The 12325-nt window shown below is 44.7% G+C and overlaps 1 protein-coding gene across 1 annotated transcript; it reads right to left on the bottom strand.

Moving 5' to 3' along the window:
- Nucleotides 1–1960: 1960 nt before the first annotated feature.
- On the bottom strand, nucleotides 1961–11226 carry T265_12450 (hypothetical protein; the record flags this gene model as incomplete). The annotated part of the gene is made up of 6 exons (XM_009163866.1): nucleotides 1961–2496; nucleotides 4060–4209; nucleotides 4626–4680; nucleotides 6006–6157; nucleotides 6203–6267; nucleotides 10948–11226. The coding sequence occupies 6 exons, from the start codon at nucleotides 11207–11209 to the stop codon at nucleotides 2242–2244; spliced, it is 939 nt and encodes a 312-aa protein (XP_009162130.1).
- Between the last annotated feature and the right edge of the window lie 1099 nt (nucleotides 11227–12325).

Raw genomic sequence — 12325 nt, 5'->3', positions numbered from 1 at the left:
CCAAGCCTCATGAAAGGGCGTGATCGGGTTCTTGCACTCAGAGTATCGTGACCTGCCGAAGGAAATTTTAAACCCAGCATGTGAGTAATCAAGCATCCTTGAAATTGGATAAGATGTTGAGAGTACTGAAGGACAATCGTCTTCCTGCGTCTTTACCTTCGTGTGTTTCTGTACACCTACCGATATCTCGTAAAATGGCTAAGCAAGAATTATTGAGCAGCCATTTGGCTAAAAATTGCGAATTGGGTGTATTCTGCGGTGAAGCAGATGCATCATGACTCCGATTCGCTTTCGGCCGTCGAATTTTGAAGAGACAGAGTCAATCATTTCTTAAACAGTTTGGCGCACCATGCCGTAGATGGGGTACCAACCTCCGGAGGCAAACGTACTGGTACGTTAGACGCCAGTGGAATCCACGAAAACCATTTGAATGAATAGGGATCGTGCCCACTGTGTTCATCGCAAAAAGCTTAGGCTGCCAACTTGATGTGCCTGACGGCGAGAAATCCGTGGGCAATTAGACACTGATGCTGTAAAACCAGAATACACTGCCAGCAAGCACTAGAAATTATGAGCTGAGGAGGCCAACGTAGGGCCTTCGACTAATTGTGCACAGCAGAGATCGATGCTAGGGGTTATGAGACCGATCCGTTAACCTTCAGGTTGTTCACCGCCGTATGTCTGTTTTTGAGCTATCCGATGAACTACTGCGAGCGCAGCGGGTAGATCTCCGTTCGTTTGGATCTACCCCTTCATTTGACGGTGCAACAGAATGACTTGATTGTATGTTGGTGTGCTCAGACCGAAACCGTTTGTAAAAAATTTACTCAATTTTATAACTCAAAACATGTTGCAGATTTTGAGGACAGAATTTTGCGCAGGCAGTCTGTTGGGGTAGGGAATGATCTTCCAGTACAAACATGGTCAAAACAGTACTAAGTTTGGAAAAAGTTCAGCGAGACTGTTACTTTTGATGATTACACAGATCAGGAGTGTTGATGAATCGCCAACTTCAGTGGAAGGAGTCAAGATCTACGCACGTTAAGAGCTTCAGGGCGCTCGCACCTCTTGTCAACTTGTTACTTGACCCTGAGGTGGTCATCAATGACAACGGCGTCGGCAAGCTCTGCGAGTTGTCAGTACGCGTGAAAAACGAGTGGTCAGATCTGTAGCAGCCATGGAGACGGGAATGAATAGATGAAGTTTAGGTGCAGTGAGTAACACCCATCACTAGCTCTTGTGGTGTATGTGATCAGTTTTGAGGCAAGGGAACACAGCAGATTATACATCAAGACAGGAGACCGACATCTTGATCGAGGACGACGCTAGCATTGTTTTTTGTAAAGCCAGGGAAGGGTACAGTAATCCAGCCTTAGAAACATCTATGTGCCTAAAAGCATCCCTCCGTAGTTGCCGCGCTCCCATTTTGCTGCAGTCCACAGGTTGACTGCGGACCGGTGTTGGAATTGGTGCTCGGTGACTGCGGCCCACATCTAGCGTCTGATAGTTCAACTCAAGTGTTCATTTACTGCTTGCGTATCGTTAAGACCTGTCACTTCCGCTGCGCTGACTGACTCTGAATTTCTTGTTGCACAAGTCATTTCACTTACAAGTTCACATACTTCTCACTGCTGGTGACCAATGAGCTCACATAAGCAAAACAGAGCCACCGGTTCACTTTGTGCCAACAGGACAAATTTTCCAATTATTTTACTCATCATGAGTAACAAGTCCGGCCTCTAGAAATTACAGGTCGACCAGTTAATGCAATTTTTTCACTGTAGCGACGCCTTCAGTATCATACGCAAATAAGTTTTTGAGACTGAAGACCGACCAATATCAATTAAAATGTCCTAGAAAACAGACGGCCCGCCAAGCTAGCATGTCCTAAATCGGATTACCAACCAATACTGGAACGCCAAACTTAATTAGCCCAATTTTCACATAACAAAATGCTCATGCTCGATAAGGCGGATGAAAATATAGCGATTTTTCCGTTCTACAGCTCAAACGTAACAGAGTAGAAGTAATTGCCAAGTGTCCGTACATGGTAGGCTTAGCACGATTAGACAACTAAAAGTATGGCCGAATATTACAAACGACAGACGCAGTTAGCGCCAGCATGATTTGCGAATGAGTGAAATTCACTGACAATGTAAGTGGTTTATTCATAACATTGTCCTCAGTTATCATCATTGTACACAGGAGCCGGGTAGTAAAGGAGACGAGTGAAGATACCGATCATTCTGTCTCAGTGCTGAGCTGGGGCGGTTGTACTAGTTCGGTCGATGGAACGTGTTGCTCAGAAAGCAATCGATGTGTGGGGACCAGCGCGCCAAGCGGGGGTGCACGTGGTGGGAAGATTTTCGCGTGCAACCGCCATATACCATACTCATCGCTGATGTGTTTTTCCAAAACTACATATTCCAGTACGTCAACTGGCACGGCAGGGTTTCCAAACAATAAGCGTCCAAAACGGTCGAATATGGCCATGATCTATGGTGGAACAGAGGATTGGAACATCTGAGTAAAAACGAGAGTATGGATGACAAAAGCAACAAAAACAAATGAGTCCGAAGTGCTGATCAACGCCATCTTGCGTCAATCTATATTACCAAGAAAAGCCAACTATGGAGAAGAACCAGCAGGCTTTCATCCCGATCACGGCTGTGTCAACCAATAATGTGGAGTTCCAGATGTTCGGAAAAGTGTCTTTCCAGGATGGAACTGAGATTAGCGACAATCTTTCGAGCTTTTTTTGTGTCCAGTATCCGACTCCGACTTCCGCAAGATAATTATCTTAAGATCCACTATCGACTGGTACAAAAGTGAAGCGAAGTAGATTATACAGACCTTATAAAACGCAATCCATTAGGTTGAGTACGAATTGATGAATACAAATTCCGTTCTCTTAGCCTGTTCCCGATAATTCCTGGCACAAGTCTAAACACACCTAGTAGGATGAACCAGTGTATTGATTGAGTTTGTCAGTAGAAAAAAATCGTTCAGCTGTGGCACTCTTTCGGTGCCTAGTTGCCGTGCCCCCTGAAGGAAGCACGAGGGCCGAGATACAGTCAAGTTTCCAAAGCCCAGACAGAGCAGTCGAGATGTCGGAGTTAGATTCGAACCACAAGCTTCCGGTCAGCAAGTCCTTGCCCGTACCGAAGACCAGTTTACTTAGGCAGTTTTTTAGATGTGAAAAATTTTGTTTTCCAAATTCTTCAATGAGTGGCCGCTGTTAGTTTGCAACACTCATGGGAAATGCTATTGCGAAATTTTACTGGAAAGGCTACAGAGGTCAGGTCCACCAGGCGATTCGGATTGACGGCATAAATGGTAGCCATGAATTGAATTTGCCTGGAGTTTACTCTATCAGGCAAACAAGCGTGACCAGGTGCAGTTTTACAAAGAGGCGAGATCGTCAGCAGACGTCAAAAGGCATCTAGGAGTAAAGGCTGAATAAGTGCTTGTTTAAGGTACCTCGATGAAATGAACCGATTACAATAGAGCCGTGTGAATTAAATCTAAGCAAGAATTTGGAAAATCCTGGTTGAGGTAGGCAATTTGCGATGCTTGTCACCTGAAAACATATTAATGGATCGCGGGAGTCGTGTATAGAAGTATCATGCTTGAAAGGTTACGAGATATCGTCATTCCTAGAAGCGATTCCTTGATAACTAATGTTTAAGGACCAGGGTAGTAGGTGATAAAAAAGCAGGTATTTGGTTCTGTAATAAGATCAACTTCCGAACCATGTACCAAGCAACACACCACGATAACTTTAGGACTGTCTATGCATGAAAAGATTGGCCTGTTCCGGACCGTATTGAAAATGCTCTCAGCTCAGTAAAAATGTCCCAACTGTTTCAGCGCGAACCATTACCTGTGCGCCGTAGTGTTCGTCCCGCGCCTATTGGCGCTCCCAGTCAAACAGTACCGCCCAGCAGAAGAAATAAGCTTATTTCCAGAAGCACATACTCCAAAGGAAAGTAAACCAAGCGGTAAAGAAACGAGTTCATTAATCAAGTGCGGAATTTGTAACCAACAGACATGACTCACCTGCTGAGAATGGAATCGAACAGTCACCTGACCGTAAAGATTGTCTCTTGACATTAGTTCCTGAGTTCGAATGTGAACGACACGAGGAGGTTCAAGACTCGCAATGAACTGCCAACGTAACGTGCGGAACTGAAGACCTTTCGTCATTTCCTGATGTGGTCCCAAAAGAAAAAACAAGCAGGTCACATTCAGCCTGTGAAATTAAAAACGGGTAGAAAGGTTCTAAAACTAATATTATGGGAATGAAGTGGAATATTTTGGTGGGAAGACACTCAAACATGGCAAGATAAACCAGGTAATCTAGATATAGCAATCCATCTTTTTTAGTTCTTACAAAGTACGCACCAACGGGAAGCTTCAACGAACACTTGATTTGACGGTAATGACCAGCTAACCACGTCAACTTTGATTTACAGGACAGTACGTAATCACAATGAAGACTGCAGCCGTGCCAGGACCCCTAACTTGCACACAGAAATACCCGCATTAAAGACTTGTGGCTTAGAGCGTTTTCTACCGGATCGAAGAGTTGACGGTGATCAGACAAATAATATGGGGATACTTACCGAGAACGCCTTTTCTGTCACAAGTTCCAACAACCGAGATTCATTTGATTTGAAGCTGTAAGGCAGATGAGGAAATCAGGGAGTTGTTTCGTAGAGCTGGGTGCTGTTATGGACGAACAGACAGTGCCAGTGAAGCATGACTACTAGCCGAGAGGAGATGTCGGTTGTATTAATGGTGTAACTAACGGAGCTTAAATAGTTAACTGATAGCATTTAGGTTATTTCATAAGTCAGATATATAGCAAATTTCATAATGGTTTACTGGGTCTTCAATACAAGGCACTACTAATAACTTTCAAGCGGTGGGAAGTAAACTTGGTGGAGGTGCTTTGAAGGCTCAAAAATCTACCCTTTTTACCGGTAATTTTAGCTCGGATTAACGCTTGGTATAACTTTTGCAACCAATTTTTAATTTCTGGTCCTGATGTCGACTCCACACTCAGAAACAGCATCTATACGGTCGCATCCATCAGTGCATCAGGAGCAAGTTGTCATCTTCAACGCTTAAATATTTCAACTCTTATTCGCCTCCTTGATAATCGGTACACAAAAAACCGAGATAGCCGGATCCAGTGTACAACTGGTTTAAAGGTCTTTTTTTCAGCTGTGGGATAGAGGTTGTCAAATGTGTGGCAGAGTCATGTGCGGTGGGATCCTTCAATGGGGAACACCTGGTATTTTTAATTCCTCATGGACTCTCGCTCTAACCATCGAAAAAATTAGGGATTCACTGAGGAATCGGATGAAGAAAATTATATAGTTCTATGAGGCACAGGAATAAAAACAATAACTGTTCGGCTATAGCACCCTTTCGGTGCCCAGCTGCCATGCCACCCGAAGAAAACACTCGGGATGCGGACCTCGCTTAAAAAGGTGTTGTGTTAATAAGTGGACTGTTTTACCTAATAATCTTTTGCTATCCACCGTGATTCGTGAACTGTGTGAGTGGGTGAGTTTAGGTTGCTAAAGCGCCGGTAAAGCATGGGGTTTAGATAACGGAGTGTGGAGATTATTTGCTGGCTGAACACGCCTCAAATCTACCGCAAGAAGCAATCGACTGGATAATCTTAATTGTAGCCGCTTTCTGCTTTTACCGTATGTCATCAATATTGGGATTGGCGAGAAGGCAATGCGTGGTGATATTATGTCCTTTATAGAAAGAGTCCGCGATCAGTCGACACATCGCATCTTTAGCCAATTTCCTCCAGGCACGCTACATTTGGTTGGATAAACCAAGGTAATGAAGATCGTCGTGCTTCACCTCACTGTCCTAGCCCTGACCGCTTAGGAGTACGGTTCAGTCACTGGAAGATATGTTCTTCCCCCCCCCCCACCGGACTGCCAAAAACAACAACAGTATGACTGGGGTAAATTACTCACTCTTGGAGCAATTCGTGGGCTTCTTGGTAGATTTCACTGGCTTCACTTGCAAATGTCTTCGGGTTGAAAGTGGGCTCGTGTCGTCTGATTTTCAACGTGTCTCGATAGGACTTTCCTTTTTTGAGTAGACTGTCTGATTGCAAACCAACCCTCTGAACAAAAAGTTAATAATGATAATAATATTCAGTAACACCCACCCTTAAAGAGAGAACTGACGCATGCCCATCGCCTTCCGGAGGAGTATAGGGGTCAGTTACTTGGCCTGGAAAAAAATGGGAACACAAGTGCGAGAATTTTCGTGCGTTACAAAATGTGTGGCTGCCGGTGAATCACGAAAAGTTGTTGGGGAACACAAGTGAACAAAACACAGTACAATCGTTCCGGCAACACAAAGCGCCTATGCTGCTATATCTCGAATAGCGTACCAAATGAAACATGAGACGGTGTTCGTGCAACACGTTGAGCTAATGAATACCATGAACGAGAGATTCAGTAGGTCTCAGGTGAAAACCACATTGGTATGCAAGCAAGTGTATTCGTCAAATGATTCTGATAACCTTGTGGAATAAAAAGTCAAGTACTTTATATAGTAAATAACATAAGTGGGGAAATCAACAGGTTTATCTACTGTAGCGGTGTAAGCTGGTCAGTATCAAATGTTGAGGAGTGAAACCACAACAGATAAGTCTTGAGAGTATTGCGGCAACCAGACCATTGGTGCAATCTAAATGCATCGAAATCCCTTGTTCTGGAATGACTTACTGTCTGGAATTAACTACCACAGTGATCGAGAAAACCAAAAGAACGTAGTTACCCCAACGTTTTTATTACGGCGGAAACCTGCTAGAAATCCAACTAGCAACATCCAAATTGCATGGAAATATTCCCGCTACAACAAAATGTTTCATGGTCCCATTGAAGCAATGCCTCCCAGTGTAGAATGAGTTTACTTAGTTAAGTTATCAGCACACTACCAGTGTGGCTGTATACACATATAGCACTTTTTCTTGGAAATGCACCAACTGTGGTATCATGCGCAGGGAAAGTATCGATAACTGTCCTTCGGAAAATAGAGACATACCACCCGTGACGTACGAATTAGGTTCACAGAGCGCCGAAATCGTGAAAAAATGACGAAAATGGGTTTTGAACGGTGAACATACCAGTAAAGAACTACCCTCAGAATGGAAAGGTTTCAGTGAAGAACCGTGCTATCCGGGTGACAACCAAACGGAAGGGCACAGTACTAATATTTGATCACAAAGCACATTAGAGTTCTGTACTGAGTCGAGTGAGTACAGCTCAGATTCCGGCATACTCTACAACAATTGTGGGTCCCGAGCAATCACCCCACACCTTGCAGTTCCTTCTACCGTACACATACTTAACCCATGGATACCAGAATGGTCAATCGATGAAAAGTAACGACAAAAAATTCAGCACCGAAAAACTGTCATAATTACGCGCTACCGTTCTCCCCAAGTAAATTCTGTTTGGTTGAATCGAGGTAAGGTCGCCAAAGAAATCATTCCTCCTATCTGGTGGACCAGCACTCGTTCCCAGATCAGCATCATAATAAATGATGAATGGATCTCAATGCGCAGCAGGTAACGACACATGAGGTTTGTGCTGAGCTGCACGCACATCCAATTTAATGCCCTATATTTGTGTGAACCCGAAGGAGTAAAGCCAGAGAGTGAACAGGAGGGGATGGTTTTAAAGCAGTTATCATGTAAAACTGATAGCCCGTAATCATAAAGCCAAGTGAGTAAAGCTAAACAATGTACATGAAGGTTGGTATGGTGCCCCGCGCCACTTACGAAAACTACCAAAAGCACACATATATGGACAACTAATGCTGACTGGTATTCAACTGTGTCTGCTTAACGATGGACAACTATAATCACATCTTTACGTGCCGGAAACACTAGTGTTAGGGTGGCACCTCAGCAACCTTGCGGCTGAATAGCTTGTGCCAGAAGCTTGCCAGCGGGTCAGCAGGATGTTTGTGCCATATTTTGGTGAAGTGTGCTTCCCNNNNTATTCAACTGTGTCTGCTTAACGATGGACAACTATAATCACATCTTTACGTGCCGGAAACACTAGTGTTAGGGTGGCACCTCAGCAACCTTGCGGCTGAATAGCTTGTGCCAGAAGCTTGCCAGCGGGTCAGCAGGATGTTTGTGCAATATTTTGGTGAAGTGTGCTTCCCCTTCCTTCGTAGAATGGCACGATTTGGGCATTTTTTTAATTGACAGAAATCCCTCTTCCTGTCATGGTGGTCAGTTAGAAAGATGCATCCTCAAATATCAGGCCACCATATTCGAACAGTTCTGCTGCAACCATGTCATCACTGTATAACCTGCCAAGTCGCATATGCATGTGCACCCGCCGCATCCCTCCGACGGTGAGTGAAAGGTCTAGGAGGAGATTCACCTCTTGTTGGGACATTCCATTTACTACAATCCAGTAGACGATGGTCGTTCGGTTGGAAAGTTTGTTCGGCTACTTGCACCACATACCCAATATTTCCGGAGGGAGTGTACGTGTCAGCATCCTGGAAGCTTTCGATCGTTTTGGTGGCTTGCAAGGAATCGCAACTCTCTGTCCTCTCACAGACTAGCGGATTCTTCAAGCTACTCATAGTGTTAACCTAATTATTCACAGTTGGTGCAGTTGTGTTGCTGAGGTGGGCATTTTATAGTACCCTTTAGTTGCTACTCCTCGACCTCGCTATCTGGATGGACAAAAGATGCTGTAAAAGCTTAGTTCATTTCAGTTACCAGTTGGTATGTGCTCGTTGTTTTACCGCCAGACCAGTCAGGGAGCCCTGGATGCAGGACTATCATCACCATAATGTGCTTCAAGCTGTGTCATGCTCCTGCCGGCGGTGTGAATAGGTTGAAGGCTCTCGATCTGGAGGTCAGTAGATGCTGTCACATAAGCTTGGTTTCCGGATCTTCCCAACCTATCACGTCAAACTTCATCCGTCCAATAACCTAACTAAAGTATTTTGGCTCGCGAATCAGGATGTTAAGCTTCGTCTGGGCAAGCTGGTGGTTTGTTCCACAGTTGGCTCCTAGCGTCACTCGAATGACGCCATCTCTCGAAATTCTCCGCGGCGAACGATAATCGAGTACATGAGTGTGACTATAGTATGATGGTTCATATGGCGACATGTTTCGGCTCATCATAAAATCCAGAGTCTAGGTCGGTCATCATTAGCTTCTACAGTCTCGATGCTATGGAGTCCAAGGACGCACGGCCACAATGGATGGTCTAAACTGACACGCGTATTGAAGTCTCAGAGTGAAATAATTTTGTCGGTTTTTATAAGTACTCGGAGTATCAACTTCAGTGTATGACTTGTTCTTGTGGCCATCATTAGCACAGCGTTAGAGCATATGTACATGACCAAAGTCGGTTTCAGCGTATGGGTTTCAAGCACAGTGAAGCAAGACCTGGATTATCCCAGTGAGTTTTGAGCCGAAGGATTTCGTGGTATGGTGGGTAGACAGTCCTGTAAAGTATGCATCTGCAGTAATCTTTTCGAAGACTTCCTTGGTTAACCCTCTGAGGCTTACTCAGATATATATATATAAGCCGAAGGATTTCGTGGTATGGTGGGTAGACAGTCCTGTAAAGTATGCATCTGCAGTAATCTTTTCGAAAACTTCCTTGGTTAACCCTCTGAGGTTTACTCAGATATATATATATATATTCCATATATATTTTCAGCTCTGTTGCAACCAAATGCACCACAAAACGGCCCACCTGGTTATCAGCCCAACTCAGCAGTGTTCAGAAGCCAACTAATACAGCTATTGTTCGTTTAGAGAAATGTGATAGTTCCCGATATACCTGTAAGAAAGAGAAGTTAGTGTAGGCTGTCATACCATCCCCAGATGCCAAATCTGAAGGATGGAGTGTAATTCCTTAGCCTTGGAAGACCGTCTTTTATACTGGTGGTAACTTTCATCGGTGGTTAGTGTTTTTTAACCGAAGTTGATAAACCCGGTTTTGACAACGATGAACACACACCTGGGCGGGCTTAAACCTCAGGAATGTTTTTATTCAGTTCTTCCTAGAGCGGAAGGATTGTGGTGCACGTCTACTCAATATGAGATGACGGGGTCAATCGAGGATATAACAGGAGATCTTGTACGTTCTTACACACCGGCAGAACAACCATTACCCCAGCGTCTATCCCAACAACCCAGTATGCATGGGTCCCAAGCAAGTGTATATACCGGGACGGTGGTCACAGTCGGATAATGGGGGGAGGCAGTCTACCATCAGATTCCTGAGATGATATAGACTGACACCCAGATGAGCCACACCATCCGCTTTCCTGGTGGGACACGTAATGTACGATATCAGCCGAAGACTTCTATAATGGCTTGGTCCTGGTCCTACAAGAGGTGTGGCGGATAATATCAGCAGCACATATTGGAAATGTCTATGTGGAAAGCCTAAGCAGACTGGTCTGAAAGAGAGTGTGTGCTTACACACACCGGCCTGAGCGATTCCGACTAAGTCCAATCTCTTGGAGATGTCAGAGGTGGGACATCCTTTTGGATTCAGTGGTGGTACCCACCGAAACGAGAGTGAAGGCCGTTTGCTATTTACATATACTCACAAAGACAAAGTTCCAGGGATGATCATACAAAGCGGGTAAACAAAACAACCGAATAGTGCGGCAAAAAGCCGATGCGACCATGTTCAGGATCGATAATAAGCATGCTGAGGATTGACACATTTAAGATATATCTCCCGCTTCGAACCTCTTATCAATTTTGCAATTCGTGGGTCAGTCAACCATCAGTTTGAAATGAAAGACAACATATGGTGATTGAAAACCTCTAGACACTGAAATTATAAGGTGTAATTTACGAATTATGAACTCGGGAAATACCCGCGCAGAAGAAGTTCAGGTGCGTACCTGAGTGGCCAATGGTGATTGGGTTATCTCGGAAAATCAAGGGGGGTAGCAAACCGTTTCTTCGAAGATGGGCACGGAGAGCAGCCGGGGTTTCACCAGCTGTGGCTGGAGGACGATGGGCACTGAGATCTATTGGACCAGTCCAGGGTTGCATTTGCCTTATGAGCCTGAACTTCGGCAGCCATGGTTTATGCCTTATATGGCGGGTTGGCTGTGTAGCGAGGAGAGGAAGATGAGCAAAGGCGAAAATCTTGCTGCTCATGGAAATTGGGATAACCTAAAAATGGAAAAAGCACTATCAATGTACTCATTTAAAACTGTGGTAAGGGAATATAAACCGGAATCAATAAAGAATGGAGGGGTTTACCTACACCCAACACCGAATTTGTGCAGTCACCACATCACCAGGAAAAAAAAGATTCTGGGCAAAATTTTTTGGTTACAATTTTGCTCTCAAATGAGAAGGATAGGTGTTGGTTATTACGGTGTATATCCAGCTGGTGTGCAAGTGAGACGGAAAAACGACAGGGCCACGCATTCAGACACAATAAAAGAATCAAGTCGGCTAATCCTTGACAGAAATCGTCATGGTGTCAAGAGCGTTGTCCGAAATTAATGATGCGTGCTAAGCTATTAACAATTGGAAACGCACCTAGTTCCACGCAAGCCACAGGGACACCAATCAGAGCCACAAAGGGATCCAATATTGAGTCACCGAACTGATTCCAAACACATCGGGATCGTTATCCGTGCCCCACCACACATCACCATTCCAGTAGGTAACTTAGTCGCAGAAAACATTCAATGCCATCAACAAAGGCTGGTCAGCTATGTCCTCTGCATGCCGAAACATCATCTGTCGAGAAGAGTGTTATTTTCAACGCCTCCTTCGGAATGGCTCAAGCAGCGAGGTGGACAATGTATGACTTTCCAGAAGGATGTGAAAAAAATACGAAGAGTTCGGGTGTCGTAAGTGCAACACGCTTACCAGGATGAGGTCGCCGTGACCACTCCTGCACTTGGCTGGAGGCGAGAAATGGCGGCTGAAGGATGTTAGTGGCACTCATCCTGTCAGTTTTTTAGACTTCCTGATTGAACGCTTGAAGGTGTAGGCACTTCGGAATGCTTGCGATAGGCCAGTACCAGGTTTAAGCCGCACTCATTATTTTCTCTCCTTTTCAGTCCAAAGCTTTGAATATTACGAGGAAAAACGTCGTGGTTGAGGGCAGCGAAAGATGTGTCGACAAAGATAGTCCTATCCCAGACTCATCATCATCATGACCCGCTGCCCCAAGTGTTCCGATGCAGATCCTAATTCTCCAGACGTCACAACGCGTTGGAATCATTGGTTCCGAACCTTCCAAACGTTACGTTTCAC

Source organism: Opisthorchis viverrini (assembly GCF_000715545.1).
Source record: "Opisthorchis viverrini unplaced genomic scaffold opera_v5_1, whole genome shotgun sequence".
In the NCBI taxonomy this organism is placed as follows: domain Eukaryota; kingdom Metazoa; phylum Platyhelminthes; class Trematoda; order Opisthorchiida; family Opisthorchiidae; genus Opisthorchis; species Opisthorchis viverrini.
The sequence above is the reverse complement of the archived record's forward strand: the minus strand, read 5'-3'. Positions and strand labels throughout refer to the sequence as shown.